The following is a 17,481-nucleotide window of genomic DNA, read 5'->3' as shown; positions in this document are numbered from 1 at the left end:
TCTTGACAGCAGAGCAGATGTCAATATCCAGGGTGGCCGTTATGGAAATGCTCTTCAGGCTGCTGTGATTAGGCAAGAACAACTGACAGTTGAACTACTTCTTGACAGGGGAGCAGATGTTCAATATTCCGTGGCAGGCACGTACGATACGCCATTACTGCATGCTCCGGTTGAATCTCGCAATCAAACCTTGCTTGAGTTGCTTCTTATTCCAGCTGCTGCAGCTCTTGTGAATGCACCTGACTTTCTTGGTCGAACTGCCGCTACTAATGGTGACATTGGTATGCTTCAAACTCTCTTGAATTTCAGTCCAGACTTTATTGATCTCAACCGTCAAGACATTGATGGATTCACACCACTCCATTGTGCTGTCAAAAACCACACTTCCGCAGCTGTGAAGTGGCTCATCGCGCAGGGGGCTATAGTGGACGTCAAAGACTTTTCCATGACAACTCCTCTTCAACTAGCATCTCAACTGAGCAATCTTCAGATATTTTGCCTTCTCCTTTCCGAGGTGACTGAAATCAAGATAAGCGCATCGGTCTTGCGGGAATCTTTTTTTACGACTAAAAAAAAACAGATACTTCTCTCACGGAATGAGAAAGATGAGAAAACTATCCAAGCTTTGGACTATCAAGAGGTGGTTCGACATTTTGATGCCCTGTCATATCAATTAGGGCTTTCAACTTCAGGCTTAGAGGAGAGAAATGCAGAATGTATCACAACTCTCCCTGTGCAACAATCAATCCTGTGAGTCGAACTTACTGGGACATGAATCTGTACTGATACTGTCCAGGATATTCGACAGGAAAACAATCCCTGATAAGAACTCAGTTATTGGAACTCTCCTATCGGCATGTACTGCTATTGGTGGCGCAAAATAAAGCGTGAAGAAGAAATAGGCTGCAGAATCCTGCTAAATGGACTTGGAAAGTACAATCAAAATCAATGCCAAGCCCCGCTGCTGTCAGGCAACCACACCAGAAAGAATGTTTGTCAGCCAATTCAGGTTCTGTCCTGGTTCTTGTTCTGTCCTGGTTCTTGTTCTGTTCTGTTCTGTTCTGATAATGACATGTCTACAGGCTTTCTTGAATGTCACGTGGTACTCCCTGCGTACCTGCTCAACAACATCATGTCCTCTGAGCATGCCATTTCCTCCAAGCATATCATTACTTGGGTTATGGTCAAGAAGGCCAAAGATAAGGTAGAGCCGGAAGGGGAGCAGCAGAGTCTGAGACCAAAGATCTTCTTCAGCACTCTTGAATATGCTGAAGTTCCTAGGTCTGAAGTGGAGCTGTTTAATTATTGTCTTCAACAGCTCGAGCAAGAATGGAATAGTATATGCCATGCCGCGGAAGAGCATCTCACGCAGATGGTAGGTAAAATAGGAGACGAACCATTTTACGACCTGTTAATCTATTCTTTAGCATGAAAAAAACACTACGCTCAAGCGGTCAGGATCCAGAAATAATTATTCAGCACTTAGAAGATGCAAGAACATGGGCTCGTTTTGATGCAACCCAATCACAACAGGCTATGATCCTTCAAGAACTTTGCGAGACTTATAAAACATCTAAGTGGCCCTACCTAAAAGGATCTTGGAGTGATTAAGACAGGGGCAAGTTTCGAAAGGGCATAAAGAAAGTGTATGAGAGGACCAGCAAGCAGATTGCGCAATTAACACAGAAATCCCGGGAACTTATTGATCTGGTAACTTCAAATCTCACCCTTACTACTTACCTTACGAGCTAATCATTTGGCCAGGAATTTAGCCTGACATCAATCGCAGAGGCTCAGAAGTCTACATCCATGAATCGCAGTATGAAGCGCCTTAGCTGGATTACTGTAAGACCGCCCTCTGGTTTATCTTACCCACTTTCTAATAGAGGTGGCAGTTCGTGTTTCTCCCGCTAATGTTGTTGCGGTATGGTATTCGCCGTGGGCAGCTTCCACTTGATATGAGCTGACTTTCGGTCCAGAGTCTTTTTGGAATGAACGTGGATCTTCTTGACTCTAATCCTGCTTGGTGGTTATACATGTTCTTCGCACTCGGCACTGCTGCTGTCACGATTTCTGTATGGATACTCTTCAAGAGAAACCCAAACGTATGGTCTGATCTTCTTGAGAACCGTGATCTGATCTTGGCTGACATTTGATGCTTTTAGTTAGAAGATAGCGTAGAAGACCGCTTCCAATGGTTACTCTGCAGGCAAAAACCTGGGGATGAAGAGTTAGGTATCGCGGAGAGGAGAAGGAGAACCAGGCAATTCCCAGGATCTGGGAAAAAGCGGTCATGAGCGTCTCCAACCATGCAGCTCTGGGTGTTCAAAGGCAGGATTAATCCGGTTAAACCGAAATAAATGTACTTGGATTTTACCAGGCACTTCTTGTGTATGCTGCGAGATAGAGCGTTGGTCGAGCTAGGCTGGGAGCCTCTGAGATGTTGATCACAGCAGTGCTCAACTGTCAAAGACTATTATTGACGTGAAGCTTCGATGCACGCAATAAATTGGGCGACTAAATGTGGTCTTTGGGCAGGGGTACTACAGGTCCGGCTACATTATTGGTTTGTGATCTAAATTACAGCGGTGAATTAACAACGCCTCATATGGCTCAAGGTGCTTTAGCACGTTCAAGCATGAGGGTACGAAACAATCATAGTCTAGAAAATGGCACTGGTGTCTGTAGGCACCGAAAGTAAAACAAATTTCCCCTGCAGCGATAGCCATCTAGCCCACCACATGGAGCATACAGAGCATGCGGTTGTTCAGACAACTATCAGAGAGCGTCACTTGGGAGCCATAGTCATGACCAGTCGAGAGCAGTGAAGAATATAGCGCTCTTGGGGCGTGCTGCATTTTCAATAGCCGCCGTCGAAAAGAACAGCGGTGAACAAGGCACGAGTGTATTAAACTGCAAACTTGATCCTCCCGCTCCTCAGAGAGGCTGAACAGCTGACACTTGCTTATCAGAGTAGCCGCTCCACTCAGACATTATCTCCCTGCTAGGTGAGGGGCCCATGCTTCCATCCAAGGTGACCTTTGCTGGGGCTCAGATGAGCATTTACTATGATTTTGGCTTTCCTGGCTCGTCTTCCGCTGCATTGACGAATGGGCTTGGGAGAAGGCGAGATTGGTAGTCAGAATATTGTGGCTTAGTGAAACGGCAAGCCAAACAGAAGGTCAGGGGAAGATATGCTTGTTCTAATCTATATCCTTCCATATGTACAAGAAGGTTTGCTGCGAAGGAGAATGGCGTAATTAGTGTGTGCCTGTGCAAGGCCTTTAATTAGCTAAGTTCTTAAAAAGGATACCTTGCACAAGGAACCTATAATAGGTCCTCTTCCTTAAAGGCAAGTATTCTCTCTAGAAGTAATATATGGGGGAGGGTAGGACGTCTAGTATATGCTATAGCTATCAAATTATTAACCTTGATATATTATACAGCCACGTCTATATACAGCTAGCTAGCCTGGACAAGAGCCGCACGTATGAGGTCAACTCTTGACGGTAGACTTGATCACTTGCATTGCTCACCAACACTTCTTTGTTGCCTGTCATTCTTTGATTCCTCGATGGTTCGGTATATCTTCACTATCTCCTGTATAGTACTGGCCTGCTGCGTTGGGATCAAGCCGTCTACCCGCAGCAATCCGATATCACACATGTCTTGGAGCATCATCAGCCACATCACGATGCTATCACCAGCCCTGGGCCCAGGGCCCATTCGAGAACGTTCGGACCGCGGGAGCCTCCACATCGTGGCCGGATTTGCCGAACATCCACAGTGACCTATCTATCTGAACTCCAGACTGCCCAGCATTACGGTTCTTCTCTCCCCTCTTCTTCTTCAATTACGGTCTCTGGATTTCCTGCACCATATAAATAGAGCACGGTCACGAGGATTATCAAGCAGTTGCGCTGGCCTGCACGACTGATTCAGCACTAATTGGCGGCGCAATCAACGCGAAACCAGCTCGGACAACTGTGGGTACAAATATGGGCCGGTGACCTGGGGACGTGCTTGGCCTCCGTCAGAGGTCTCAGATGCAGCTCCAGCTGATTTGCGGTGTGGTAGAACACGAGGTACCTTCCGTCAAAGGGCGCATGCCATGGTCGCGTTGTTGCCTACCAGTCAACGGGTTTCAGTGTCCGTTTCTCAGCTCTCGTATATCGGCTGCATTTACTCCTTTTTCTCCGGCGACTGTTGTGCAGTTCAGCCCTAGCTTGGCATGAGCTACTCCAGGTTGCACTGCAGAATCACTCTAAAAATGGCAACCCATCCTAGGCCAGGCCAATCAGTTTTTGTTACAGCGACGATCTCAGCTGGAGGCTCGAAATCTGCCGAACCTCGTGTATAAATAGTTGCCAATCCCCCGGCTTAACTGACTATCCCCGTCGACCATCAACATCCACCTCGAATCAGCACTTCCTACAAAACCAACAAGATGAAGTTCACTGCTGCCGTTCTCACCGGCCTCCTTGCCACGAGCGCCTCTGCTGCGTTCGACAAGTGGGCTCGTAAGTTGGAACCTAGCCAGATGCTCGTTCAGCCGTACTAATGCCGATCCAGCTTGGGGCAAGCGCGATTACTCCTGCATCAATGCCTACTCAGGGCCTACCGGTGCGTGCCTTCACTATACTTATGATATACTCTCTTACTGACAGTCTTCCAGAGAACAGCACACTGACCACAGGCACCCCGCTTGAGATCAAGTTCAACCGCAACAGCGGCCGCTGCGATTCTTTGAACGACTACCCTACGGGCAACTACAGCCTGTGGCTGCACAACAACCCAGTCCGCAACATGGGCTTCGTGAGCTCGGACTACCAGGTCAAGATCCAGGACGGAATCTCTTCGGATGCAACCAGCGTGACCTTCACTCTGCCGGACGATCTGCCCGAGGTTGCCGACGACACCGTTTGGTACCTTCGTCTGGACACCTATCTTCCTACTGCGCCCCAGGTTCGTCCCCTCCCTCTGCAATACTGGAGTAGGTGTTGATTGTTTGACTCAGATGCCTTCACTCTTCAATGCGCTGGGCCCTTTCCGAATCGTGCGATAAGTGCGGACTGCTCATCTTGTGGTAGGGCAGTCTGAGAATCGTTTCTTGCTGCGCGTTCCTTCAGTTTGACGGATCGATAGTGTTTGTGATAAATAGAGGTTATTATCTACATTAATCAAGTATCTGAGCGTTCTTTTGCACCGAGCGTATACTCGAAATCAGCACGCCCTAGCTCGCGAAGCAGAAGATATAATTTCACACACCCAGTACGATTCGAAGATGTCGGCCGGAATTTGTTGCTATAGTATTTCCCTGGTTGCCCGCCAGCACTCGGACTCTTTCTACTGTTCCTTAACAATGGTCATGTCCTCCATCGGGACACTCACATGCCAGAAATGAAATAACTGCTTGTTTCATGTTCTTGGCCATCGTATCAGTATAGTTGTATCACGAATCACCGACTTGTCAGCTTCCAGTGGACGCAAAGACCTGATCCATTTATCTACTTCCACTTCTTCTGACGATGCCTGAATACTCAAGGCAATCAGTCAAGTCTGTATACTCAGTTAGGTCTAGGGAAGCTAGTTTTCAGGAGGCAATGTCCATGTGAACGTCGTGTTTTAGGTCCGTCGCCTCAACCGGATCTGAGTCGAGGGAATGCTTGCGACCGGGCTTCTTGTCGGAACGGTGCCTTGAAATCTTCACTGGTTCCCTGGAAGCAATTATTGCAGGCTTCCCCCGATCTGTAAATCAACTAAGCCTTGCTGAAGGAAGGTACTATTATTTCACTAAATTGATAAGTAGTATCCTACATGTACATTTTAGGGCTTCTGTGTCCGGCCTGGACGGTTAATAAATTTATATAGACACATGTGCTTACGACACTTTTATATACAAGATAAAGGGAAAGAAAGTATTATTACGATACTCGAGGTATAATAATATTGCTGCAAGAAAAGCAAAGAATAAGGTGGCCGCAGAGCGGAGGGCGTTTTCATAAAAAAAGGACTCCGATGCGGGGAATCGAACCCCGAGCTGCCGTGGTCATCAAATCCTAAGAAGGAACTTGAAAGACGGCGATGTTAGCCGTTACACCACATCGGATTGTTGATGAATTTTCTTCTTAGCTTGAAACATAATACAACTTAGTTTTATAATGGTTTCGAATTGAACGATATTCTCCGATATACTTGGTTTGCATGATGTTCTTGCCATGTCCTTAAAAAGAACAATATTGTCCCAGAGAGGCGATATTACGCGTAGAGCTCTCTGCAAGCCACGCGATGTTGGACGGGCCACACTATGGCTCATAACCGTAAGATAGTAGTCATAGATACAGTTCCGTTCGAGGGTTGTAGAATGCAGGGCTTTAGACCGGCCTGTGAGATGTACCTATGAAAGGTGACCATGCAGGGGCGCTCTCTTGCATTATAAGCTACATTCATTGTCATGATGGTATAGCAACTAACTCTCCATAGCAAGTTTTTCGCTTCGTCTCGTATTGGGCTCCCTCATAGCGCCTGTCCGGCGTTTCATACCTCACTACTTTGCCAGCTTTCGATTACGTTCCTCTCAAATTTTCTTTTTCAAGCCAGCACTGAATACTTTGGGTTACGGGCTAATGTCCAAACTGTTGTGGGGGAACCTGTCGCCGACGGAGGCAGGTGTTCAATTATATATATAATCGTGTAGGTAGGCAAATCCCAGTGTAGAAGATATCAAGCATTCGACATACCGCACAAATCTCGCAAAACCAAAGAAGCTTCGCCCACTTATTTCAAAGGAGACTTTCGAACGATCAGTACAAAATTTACACGAGCATGGTGTCCTGGCAGTCAGATCTGTTTGTGTAGACGGCGTAGGTGTAAGGCGGGGCAGGCGGTGAGATCGGCCCCGATCGCCTGTGTTCCCCAAGCCACGAGCTCATCTGCAAGGGACTGGCCGTCGATATCAAGATGTCTGGAAGATTGTTCAAAAGCTGCAGGAGGTGCAGGCAGCAGAAGGTCCGCTGTGATGCCCGCACTCGTATGCCCTGCTCGCGCTGTCGCGCAGCAGGGTATGAGCACGAATGTGTGTTAGACACGATTAACAGACCACGCCCAGCGGAGCGGCGGAGGCATGCGAATACGGCACGGTAAGCTGCCTTCCCACAGGAAGTCGCTCGACGACTGCTGACCGTCTACACTGGGATAGCCAACGGAGCAGCTTTGACACGGGCTTGGGTGTCAGTCCGACAAGCAACATATCTGTACCGAGCAACCACCTGGAGAATATTGAACTGCAGCAGTTTAGTCCGCAAGACATGATTGCGCCACAGTCGGTGATGCACTCAATGTCTGTGAACATGAGAGAGGACTCTCCGATATTCCTGGGCGATTCGGACGTGTCCGATCCAAAGGGCGATATCATCTCGCGTGGAATCATCAGCGAGGAGGATGCCCGGTGCATTTATGAAAGGTCAAGAGATCCCGTTCGAGAATATCACCCAGACACTGACCGAGTCTTAGATTCATGAACTGTAGCAAGAACTTCATACCCTTGTTTGACCCCGTCCGAGATACTTTCGACTCCATCCGGTCGCGATCGCTCTTCTGCTTCACGGTGATTATCTACCTGGCGAGCCGTGCAGCTTCGGATTTCCGGGCCGACACTCATCTGCAACGAGTGCTACAGGATGAAGCACAGCGATTGGCAGAAGACTCCTTCTTTGCAAAACCAACCAAGTTGGAGACCGTTCAAGGGATGATTCTCCTTGCGGCGTACTCCGAAAAGACCTGGTTTTCGACCGCGCTCATTCTCCGGACCGCGTTGGATCTAGGTCTTGAAAAGTCCCTCGACACCCTGCTGGCTCAAAGCTCACCACCGAGAAGCTACCTATCGGCGCGGATGGAGGACCGACAACTCGTTTGGCAGACACGCACGTGGCTCATTTCGTCCACTCTCGAATTGGACGTCGCAAGTGGAACAGGGAGGAAATCACGCCTCGGCGATGTTGATATCTTGAAGCTGCGGAAATTTCTTGATTACCCTCTATCTCTTCATAGTGACATGCGGACCGTTTCTATCATCGAATACCATCAGATCCGAACGAGAGGGCGGCAAATAATCGAGAACTCAGCAGCCGCTCCGATCATATATACAGAGCTTCCAGCAATCATGCGGAAGCTCCAGCAATGGTGGGAGGAATGGGATGAGCTACATCATCGTAGGTTCTACGTCTAGTTTTTTTTTTTCTTTTTTCCTTTTGGACATTCTACTCACCACAGCAGAAAACGCCTTTCATCCTGGTGCATTTCAGCGGTCGTCTTTAAAATTGATGTTAAACTATGCTAAGGTAATAATAAGCCATCTATTTGGAAATCTATTTGGAAACCCAGGTTAACGCATGCAGGTTTTTACATACTGTGCGGCCATAGCTAGAATACAGAAACTGCAGCAGACCCCGGAAGGTGATCAAGGCATCAGCTCTGATGCCGTTCTAGGACTCTGGAAGTCACTGGTCGAGGTAATCGAGAGTCAGTTGACGCTATTAGTGACGGAGTCGGCTTATCGATGCCAACTGGTCTGGGCTCCGACTTACCCAGCCCTAACTATAGCTTTCATCAGTAAGTGCCATGCTGCACCGACGCCCACAAAACGACATGCTAATGTGGCTACAGCAACGTTCGCCATCAGGGTGGCGCGTTGGCATCCTACACTAATTAACCGGCGACTGGTTCTGCAGCGTGTCCGGCAGATCCTGGAGTATCTCAAGCAGCCCCCATACCCAGACATTCACAGAACAGTTCAGATATTTGTCAACTACGCTGGTGCTCTCCTCGCGGAACAAGACCTATGTAACGACCATGGTCAAGCAGGTGCCGCTCAACCGTCAAGAACTCCGGAGGTGAATAGCACTCCTAGGTCGGAGTTCATCACCAGCATCCCTGAGCAAGCTGCTGAGAACCCAATGATACGGATGGAAAAGTACACGGATCTGACCGCTCCATTGCCATCGGAGTCGCGGCCTGAACCAGTTCTGCCTAGGCTTCTAGGATTCGATATCCCAAACTGGAATCTGACTGCACCGATCGCCGATTCGTTTGACCTGTTTGAGGAAGGCCAAACAGACATCTTTGACTTTCTTCCTGACCTGTGCCGGACATAACGCTGTTGATCACGATGACGAGGAATAGCACATGAATATGTGCTGCCCATTCTTTCCAATCAGGCACGCATCTGAAAGCGAAGCGCAGCGGTTTGTTCTGAAAACCTGGGCCAGAAACCAGAAGACCAATAGATCATCGGTCACATGGCTGCGAGGTGCATTACAACTGCATTACGTCCCAGTTCTCCAATAAAATGCATACGTGGTCGCTGGGCCGAGTCGGTTTCTGAGGTGTTGAGACCGGGCCTTGGATCGGTTCCGACCGGGACCGACACCGGCGCCGACTCTAGTGCAAGAAACTGTGATATATGAGCAATTCTATTGGGAGAACAGTCCAAACAGGGAACAGAGGCAGCATATGCATGCGTCTGGACAGGTCGAATTTGATTCTATGAGTCAACTGCAATTTGGCGTCGAAATGGAGAGATTTCAATGCTTCATATTTAAATCAACCCGGACGGGTGATTGCAGCAATTCTCCGACTACAACCAAAAGCACACCAACACAATGGACGAAAAGAACCACGTTCCTCAGCCGGAGACGCATCCGCGCGTTGCACTGTCAGGTATGTTATGCAGCTTCGGCTCCTGCCTATACTAACATGACCAGAGTCAAATGCTGCACAGCCTAGATGCGTTCTTCCACCCACGCCGGCGTCCACTCCTACGGTAGTAACTTTCGAGGATTGCCCAAAGAAGAACCCGTACAAATGGCCCTTTTCAAGAAAGGTCTATGTCCTTGTATTCACATTACTATCGGTTATGAATAGCGGTGTCGCCTCGTCGCTCCCGAGCAATGCTGTGCCTTATATCATAGATGATTTCAAGCTGCAGAATACAAACGAGAGCAGTCTGCCAACTGGCATTTTTCTGTTGGGATATGTTGTCGGGCCTTTAATATGGAGCCCCCTAAGTGAAACCATCGGACGACGTCCTGTCCTGCTGTATACGTTCATATTCTTTTTTCTCTTCACCCTTGCATGCGCCCTGGCCCCTAATTGGTCGTCGCTTTTATTCTTTCGCTTCGTGTGTGGGAGCATGGGTGCGGCTCCGCAGACTGTTATCGGAGGCTCTTATGCAGATATATTCGAGGCGAAAGCAAGGGGGAGAGCAATGGCGTTTTATATGGCCGTAGGTCACTCAACCGTAATAGCTCGCTCGCTGCTGACTGAGACTAGGTAGCGAGCTTTGGGCCTATCATAGGGCCCATTATATCTGGTTTTGCATCTGAGCATGGCTGGAGATGGAGTTTCTGGGCGGATTTGATATGCGCTGGCGTCACCCTGGTTGGATTGATCTTCTTGCCAGGTACGTTTTCTGACCACGCCTTGAAATCATTACTGACTGGACATCAGAAACATTCGGTCCGGCGATCTTGAAGCATCACGCTGCAGAGTTGAGCCAAATATCTGGCAGGGAGATATCAGCCCCAGTATCAAAGTTCGATAAAGACCTCAAAACCATCTTCCTCCGGCCGATGTATATGCTGGTCTTCGAGCCGATCATCTTGTTCACGTCGTTATACGTCGGCATAGTCTACGCCCTTGTCTTCTTCTACTTCCAGGCCTACCCGATCATCTTCCCCGAGGTCTACGGCTTTACCATCCAAACGACCTCCCTCACGTTCCTTCCACGTATGCTTTACCAATACTCCTAAGCTCACCCATACTAACGTGGACTCTATAGTTGGAATCGGCGCCGCCTCGACTGCCCTCGTTGCCATAACCTGGGACTCCAAGTATTCGTCCGCCCTGCTCCGCAATAAACGCAAAATCTGGTTCCTTCCCCTATCCTTCAGTCCCGAAACGCACCGTCTACCAATCTCCTGTATTGGAAGCATCGCAACAACAATCTCGCTCTTCTGGCTTGCCTGGACCGCCAATCCAACAATTCACTGGATTGTTCCTGTGCTCTCAGGATTCTTCTTTGGCTTTGGATACCAGTCCATCTTTACCTCGCTGCTGATCTATGTGACGGACGCGTACAGAGTATACTCAGCAAGCGCACTGGCCAGTTCGGTGATTGTGCGCAGCATGCTCGGCGCTGCATTGCCGGTCGCTGCCAAGCCAATGTACGCGGCTCTGGGTGTGGGCTGGGCAACCTCTCTCGTGGGATTCGTGAGTCTGGCCTGTGTACCGATACCGTATGTACTGCTCTGGAAGGGTGGGTGGGTGAGAGAAAGGAGTCGGTTCTGTCAGATGCTTTTCAAGGACGAGTGCGAGGGGAGACAAAGTAGGATTACGGACGAGGACGCGAGGGAATCTGTGGAGTGTTAAATGCATCTGCAGGTTGGTGCTAGATGGAGGTTGGATTGCTTAAGGACTGGCAAGCTGGAGGGGTGTGCTGAATGTTGGCGACTCGAAAGCATCTATATTTGGCATGGGCATTGGGTAATAGGCACACATGTTAGTGATATAATCTAGGTAAGACAACAAAGAAAGGTACTGACTAGTTCGCAAATTGTCAATTGTCGACTCTAGTTCTGTTCAAGCAGGTATAGGCGCTGAAATAGGTATACTCTATACACCAAGTTAACCTAATCGGACTTGAACACCCAAAGCCGAGCTCTACGGGCACGTTGCTGTATATGCTCTCGTGATACCATAGGAAGTATAACAGTTTACCAAGAGCTGGGATACTTCGGTGGCTGTTTCAGATAAATGATTCTTTGCCTTTACGACTATCCCTGTATTGCATGACTTTTGCTGTTAATATCATTTGTCCAGGTTCAACTCCGGTCTCTTCCCTTATACTATCCATGATTATAGTGCACTAGCCAAAGACCTTATCCAGCACTCATAGAACCAATTCAATACTTTGGTACAGAGAAAAAGTCATGTATGGCGAGTGAAGTATATCATCATAAGAACTTGTTCACGTGCCAAGATGTACCCCTTAAGCTCTTGTGTCTCGCAATTATTCAGATCTTTTGCTATAAGGTTCCCCATTTCCTGGATCCTCATTATCTGTGGCCATCCATGATTCTCGTAGCTCATGACCGTCCCAGCCCAGCGGCACAACGACAGTGCGCTCTGTTTCCTCGACCCGCTCGATAGCTACTCACCCGTTAGTGAAGCGAGCAGTGTACCAGCAGAGTGTCACTCACAATAGTATGGTTCTCCGCCCAGGTACCCAAGCGGAATATTGTCTCTTTTTGTGGGTCTGGAAGATCCGCTAAAGGCGATTTTACACCTGTTGATACTGCTTAGCCGCACGTCCAGGGACCATCGCGAGAAGGATAGCAATGATGACACTTACTGATAGAACTTCACCACGGATGCAAGTCTGCCCCATACTGGCATGGTAGTCTGCGCGTCTGTGCAAAGACCGTTGGCTCGGCTGCCAAACCGATAGTTGTTGCTGGCCCATGGTGTTGACAGCGCAAATTACCCAAGATTAGCGCCACCCTCCACGTCCCCTTAGGGTTATATCAAAGCGGTGCATGGTCCCTGTATGCCAAGCAGTCTTGGGCGAGTTCGCTTGCATATTGCATAGTCTAACAAAATCTAGCCTGCCTAATTTTCAATCAGAGCGCCGCGGGTGCCGTCATAGCCGGCTAATTCCACCAAACTCGTAGCGTTCAGGAGGCATCCGGTTAGCCGACTCAAAACTGAAGTGAAGGGATCCAACCGGTTTTCCCAGGCAATCTGCCCATGCTCGTCCAGCCAGAGAATCTTGACCAATCCAGACTCGATAGCCTCACGGTCCAACAGGTAAAGACCCGCTTGGATTCTTAGCTGCGCTAGACTGAGATCCCGCCACCTCTCTTCGCCCTCCTGATATTGCGCTATCATCTCCTCATCATCCTGCCCACTGCGGTACCGTATACTACTGCCGCCGCCGTCCACGCCCCAAACGCCGCTCAAATCTGTGATCCCCGGCACGCGAACAAACACTTGTCGCCAGGAGTCACCACTACCGTCGTCGAAGTCGTAGCGGAAGGGATCATCGAGGATCTTGTCCCCTGAGACCCCCCACCCTGGGATTTCGGATGCTGACTTCATCTGTTCGTATTTTTCAGCGAGATCTGGGTCGTAGCATGTGCGCAGCCAGACGGTCTGCCAGCCGGTACAGCTAACGAGGCTGATATTCCGCTCGTGTGCCGTCTGGTGTGTGGCCAGCACACGTTTGATCTCCTCGCTGAGTTCTGGCGGGGCGCCCTCGGACTCAGCACGTTCTTGATACGGCTAAGGGGTTGTCAGGCTGGTGTATTATTTGCCATTAGGGACAAAGAGAAACAAACATAACGCTCTATTAGCGTCAGGCTCTCCCATTCCCAGACGAGCCGCTCCCACTGTTCCTGACTGTCTCCAGTGGCATTGTGATCCCACCGGTCCTGCGTGCCAAGATCAGAACAGAACTGTACAGGAGATTGGAAACTAACTGAGAGGAAGATGTCAAATGGAAGACGGCCGTAATCGGCCTCTTCTTCTAGCGCTTCGCCGGACATTTGCGGTCAGAACGAGAAATGGAATAGTGGAGGAATAGTGGAGGGATGAAAAAGAAGAAAAGTAAGAGAAGCGATGAAATATCAGGGCATGCAACGCTAAATTAGTGTCTTCTGAAATGCCAACGCCCAACGCCACCAACACGCTCTGATTGAGGAATCCCTTTGGCAGTACATTCTGCCACTGCACATATTACTTTATTTACAGCAGACTTAGTGCTAACAGGCCACCAAGATGGATGCATGCTTGCTGCTCTACCTGAGACATGTCACGCAGCTAGAGAATAACTCATAGCTCAAAAGGAGACGCCAATCCCACCTTTTCATTCATCCCAAACACCAGTCACCATGGGTCTCCAACACCTTCTGCCTTGTACTCTCCTCGTGGGAGCCGTGCTGGCGAATCTTCATCTCTATCGCCGACAGGATGGCCCGGTCGGTCCCGGCACCGCGGCCAATTGCACCTGGTACGACACGGCCCTTGACTCAACCTATACCTGCGATTGGTTCGAGTTCAACCTGGGTCTGTCCCATGAAGACTTTGTCTCCTACGTGAGTCCCTCTATGCGCACCAACCATCTTCACTAACGCAGGTGGCAGAATCCCTCGTTCCTCGACGAATGCAGCGGTATCAAGGTCGGCAATTCCTACTGTCTTGAGGTCAACAATGGCCAGCCTCGCCCGACGACTACCTCGCCATCCTCCACCAGCACGGCGACCCCCAAGCCGCCGCCCACACAGGATGGTCTGATCGACACCTGCACGGCCTTCTACCTGGCGGCCGCCGGCAACACCTGCGACAAGATCGTCGCCAAGTACGGAGGCACCTCCACAACGGCCGACTACATCGCGTGGAACCCGGCCGTCGGGGCCGACTGCAGCGGCATCTGGGCCAGGACTTACTACTGCGTTGGGGTGCCCGGTACGCCGACAGGCAATCCATCGACGACAACCACGCCGACAGGAGGCCCGTCCCCGGCGCAGGACGGCATCATCTCGACGTGCTCGCGCTTCTACAAGGTCGTGGCCGGCGACACCTGCGAAAAGATCGCCGCCAAATACGGCACTTTCTCCACGGCGGACTTCATCGTGTGGAACCCAGCCGTCGGCGAGTTCTGCAGTGGCATCCAGGTCGGCTGCTACTACTGCGTGGGCATTCCGTCCACGCCGACGACCACCACGACGCCCACGGGTCCTGCGCCCACTCAAACCGGCATCATCTCCACCTGCAATCGGTATCACAAGGCCGTGGACGGTGACAGCTGCGCTGGGATCGTCAAGCAATACGGTACCTTCTCGCTGGACCAGTTCCTCGCCTGGAACTCGGCGGTGGGAGCCGACTGCGGAGGCCTGTGGCTGGGATACTACTACTGCATTGGTATGATGCATTCTCGCGTAGCTTCCTATGAAGGCGCTGGCTAATATTCCGCGTCCCCGGAACGGCGACCAAGACTACTACAACCACCACTACGGCCGGCTGCACCAGTGCGCCGACCCCAACGCAGCCCGGCGCCGTTTGCGCCTGCAAGAAGTGGCACAAGGTGGTGAGCGGAAACACCTGTGACACCATTCAGAAGCAGTATGGAATCATGGCGGCCAACTTCAACAACTGGAATTCGCAAGTGGGAACGAACTGCACGAGTCTTTGGCTTGGATACTATGTGTGTGTGGCGCGTAAGCAGACGCGGCATTGTCTGAACATGACCATGCATGAGTTTTATGCTTGTTATATCAGTGCTTGAACGATACCAGATGATTTGGAGAACGGTTGTCGTTGAACTCCTTGATCACAACAGAAATATACTGTTTCAGTACGAAAAGTACAAATATGTAGACATGGACTATTCTATTCAAGAGCAATCAGGCGGAACCTTTTTCTGTAGGGTTTTTTAGTCGATTGCCTACATACCTCCCATAGCTCCATCGTCTCGAAAACGGTTTCCGACTCAGTATGGGCAAGGACGAAATAAATGGAATCGCTCGTACGTAGGTACTTGTTGGGAACTTGTAAAGGACATTCTGATAATGACGCTGACTCTATATCACACTCAGGGCAAAACACAATGCAATATATTTATCCAGTGTATAATCTATCTATAGCTCGTCTTCTCAACCCAATTACCACTCCCGTCAATGATCATCAACCCGGTGATACGACTCTGCAGAGCGGCACCGATGCGCACCGCCTGAATAGCTCCCTCGAGCTTCACAGGCACGGGGGTATTTTCCAGACAAGAAGTGGTGAACTCGTTTGCTCAGTGACGAAGACGTACTCGAAACGATCGAAGTAGTATTAGGGATCTTGCGATAAATGCCGGTATTGTCAAAGACGTTGACGAGGTTGAGGGCCGGCTGGGCGTTGACGGTGACCTTGCCGCGGCTGCCGATGATCTCGGTGGCGTCCTCCTGGCCGGCGGCAATCATGGCGAGGCGTAGAAATATGCGATCTTGCCGTTGTAGAACTCGAGCTGGCAGCCGGGAGGTCAATCGAGACGGCAAACCTAGCAGAGGTATTTTTGTGATCGATACATCCTGTAAACATGCCACCTAGGGCCGGGGAGTCCTCTGGGAATGGAGCATCTCATGGAGCATCTTGTTACTGCTTACCCATCATGAATGCGGAGGTTCCGCATAGATTGGCCATGAATGTGTGATCCTTTGGAGCATAGTCCGGGCAATCTTTCGAACAATTGGAGAAGTTACCCGCGCAAGAGCGCCGGCAACTCCATGACCGGGCTCATAGGGTAACCCTGATTGACGGGAGTGTCATCGCATGCCACTTTGCTCGGTCTATCCAGTACAAATCCCCTAGTATACACGGTCCATGGACTCTGAATAGACGCCTGACCACGAAGTTTGTTCCTGAAAGAAGAGTTAGGATTCATGGCATGCCCGATTCCGCCGCGAGAGGAAAGTAGTCGCGTAGGACGCTGTATTGCAATGTACAGTAGTACTGAGCAGATAGCGGGCTAATGACTGTTCGTACTTTTCATGGCAGAAGAGAGGATGGCACCTAACAAACAAAACACCTTCACTCTCTTGGAACCCTCGTCTCCTTCCCTCTCGTGCCCACGCCTTCTCAGCGGACATACAAACGTTCACCACCGCACAAGCATACTTTGTGACCAAATGCAGAGCCCGTCATCAGAACTGTTCTTGTATTCGAGAAGACTAGGGTGCACTAATCCCAAGAAGCAGCCCCTGTACCTGTCTTGCTAACCCAGTAGGTGACGGGGCGCGTGACCGCCGTGGGGGCTCATTCTCCGTGTTCTTATCTCTTCGGTGTGGTGAATGCAGCAGTGAGTCCGATAGTTTGGACTGATGGTTGTTGGGCATTGTTATCGAGGTAAGCCGCTCTCTTGTAGAGCATTTTGAAGCCGTAAAGATAGCCATCGAGAACGACAGAAGCACCTCAGCCGCTTTATATCGACAGACAGACTTCGCAAGAGTATGTATTGTACCGACAATGTAGCGGCCTAGTGGGAACGGGATTGCGTCGATAAAAGCCTGAGGCAAGACCTATGTTTCACCTGCGCATAGTTATATAAATTAGGTTTGCTTGATGTCCTTAGCAAAGGATCGCTGACATCGCCTTGCGGTCAATGACTGCAGTAAAGGCGAGGCTTTCGTCTGTCAGACAGAATGCAAAAGGGGAGTAGTGGGATTGGTGCGTTGTAGACGCATTTCTTCGGTTTCATCGAGTCGAAACGTTCACTAAGGAAAGGCCATGGAATCCCATAGATACCACGAATATGCATCGACCGGCGGTACTGCGCATTCTCCCTTATACTGGCTTTATGTTTTTCCGATTGTCTTTATGCGTTCTCCTTACATGACCAGTTAGATAGCTATTTACTAGGTGTCTGTATATGCTGATGCGTAG

At 49.9% G+C, this 17,481-nt stretch overlaps 8 protein-coding genes and 1 non-coding gene across 9 annotated transcripts; 5 read left to right on the top strand and 4 right to left on the bottom strand.

Moving 5' to 3' along the window:
* Positions 1-839: 839 nt before the first annotated feature.
* BDW70DRAFT_67767 (uncharacterized protein) lies at positions 840-1,650 on the top strand. The gene is made up of 3 exons (XM_073744555.1): positions 840-991; positions 1,083-1,375; positions 1,428-1,650. The coding sequence occupies exons 1-3, from the start codon at positions 949-951 to the stop codon at positions 1,512-1,514; spliced, it is 423 nt and encodes a 140-aa protein (XP_073595201.1). The 5' UTR covers positions 840-948; the 3' UTR covers positions 1,515-1,650.
* Positions 1,651-4,447: 2,797 nt separating this feature from the next.
* On the top strand, positions 4,448-5,065 carry BDW70DRAFT_160787 (uncharacterized protein; the record flags this gene model as incomplete). Its single annotated transcript, XM_073740900.1, has 4 exons — positions 4,448-4,520; positions 4,573-4,623; positions 4,676-4,965; positions 5,018-5,065. 4 exons carry the CDS (start codon positions 4,448-4,450, stop codon positions 5,063-5,065), a joined length of 462 nt encoding a protein of 153 aa, XP_073595200.1.
* Positions 5,066-6,013: 948 nt separating this feature from the next.
* Positions 6,014-6,109, bottom strand: BDW70DRAFT_t116. The gene has a single exon. It is a non-coding gene; the product is annotated as a tRNA-Glu (tRNA).
* An 838-nt stretch (positions 6,110-6,947) lies between these two features.
* On the top strand, positions 6,948-9,533 carry BDW70DRAFT_168909 (Zn(II)2Cys6 transcription factor). The gene is made up of 6 exons (XM_073742580.1): positions 6,948-7,139; positions 7,199-7,462; positions 7,513-8,210; positions 8,275-8,339; positions 8,397-8,610; positions 8,665-9,533. Exons 1-6 carry the CDS (start codon positions 6,961-6,963, stop codon positions 9,150-9,152), a joined length of 1,908 nt encoding a protein of 635 aa, XP_073595199.1. The 5' UTR covers positions 6,948-6,960; the 3' UTR covers positions 9,153-9,533.
* On the top strand, positions 9,407-11,652 carry BDW70DRAFT_67739 (MFS transporter). The gene is made up of 5 exons (XM_073744554.1): positions 9,407-9,717; positions 9,762-10,286; positions 10,334-10,459; positions 10,507-10,785; positions 10,838-11,652. The coding sequence occupies exons 1-5, from the start codon at positions 9,660-9,662 to the stop codon at positions 11,425-11,427; spliced, it is 1,578 nt and encodes a 525-aa protein (XP_073595198.1). The 5' UTR covers positions 9,407-9,659; the 3' UTR covers positions 11,428-11,652.
* A 415-nt stretch (positions 11,653-12,067) lies between these two features.
* BDW70DRAFT_160784 (uncharacterized protein) lies at positions 12,068-12,453 on the bottom strand (the record flags this gene model as incomplete). Its single annotated transcript, XM_073740899.1, has 3 exons — positions 12,068-12,207; positions 12,258-12,343; positions 12,410-12,453. The coding sequence occupies 3 exons, from the start codon at positions 12,451-12,453 to the stop codon at positions 12,068-12,070; spliced, it is 270 nt and encodes an 89-aa protein (XP_073595197.1).
* Positions 12,454-12,559: 106 nt separating this feature from the next.
* On the bottom strand, positions 12,560-13,738 carry BDW70DRAFT_67731 (uncharacterized protein). The gene is made up of 2 exons (XM_073744553.1): positions 13,395-13,738; positions 12,560-13,338 (listed from the first exon to the last, which is right to left on the bottom strand). The coding sequence occupies exons 1-2, from the start codon at positions 13,599-13,601 to the stop codon at positions 12,667-12,669; spliced, it is 879 nt and encodes a 292-aa protein (XP_073595196.1). The 5' UTR covers positions 13,602-13,738; the 3' UTR covers positions 12,560-12,666.
* A 208-nt stretch (positions 13,739-13,946) lies between these two features.
* On the top strand, positions 13,947-15,376 carry BDW70DRAFT_150937 (LysM peptidoglycan-binding domain-containing protein; the record flags this gene model as incomplete). Its single annotated transcript, XM_073739235.1, has 4 exons — positions 13,947-14,150; positions 14,199-14,993; positions 15,050-15,272; positions 15,351-15,376. 4 exons carry the CDS (start codon positions 13,947-13,949, stop codon positions 15,374-15,376), a joined length of 1,248 nt encoding a protein of 415 aa, XP_073595195.1.
* Positions 15,377-15,458: 82 nt separating this feature from the next.
* Positions 15,459-16,022, bottom strand: BDW70DRAFT_160781 (uncharacterized protein; the record flags this gene model as incomplete). Its single annotated transcript, XM_073740898.1, has 2 exons — positions 15,459-15,475; positions 15,872-16,022. 2 exons carry the CDS (start codon positions 16,020-16,022, stop codon positions 15,459-15,461), a joined length of 168 nt encoding a protein of 55 aa, XP_073595194.1.
* Positions 16,023-17,481: the final 1,459 nt, after the last annotated feature.

The sequence above is a fragment of the Aspergillus foveolatus genome, assembly GCF_047715535.1.
Source record: "Aspergillus foveolatus strain CBS 279.81 unplaced genomic scaffold BDW70scaffold_30, whole genome shotgun sequence".
NCBI lineage: Eukaryota > Fungi > Ascomycota > Eurotiomycetes > Eurotiales > Aspergillaceae > Aspergillus > Aspergillus foveolatus.
This window is presented reverse-complemented; position numbering and strand designations above follow the sequence as displayed.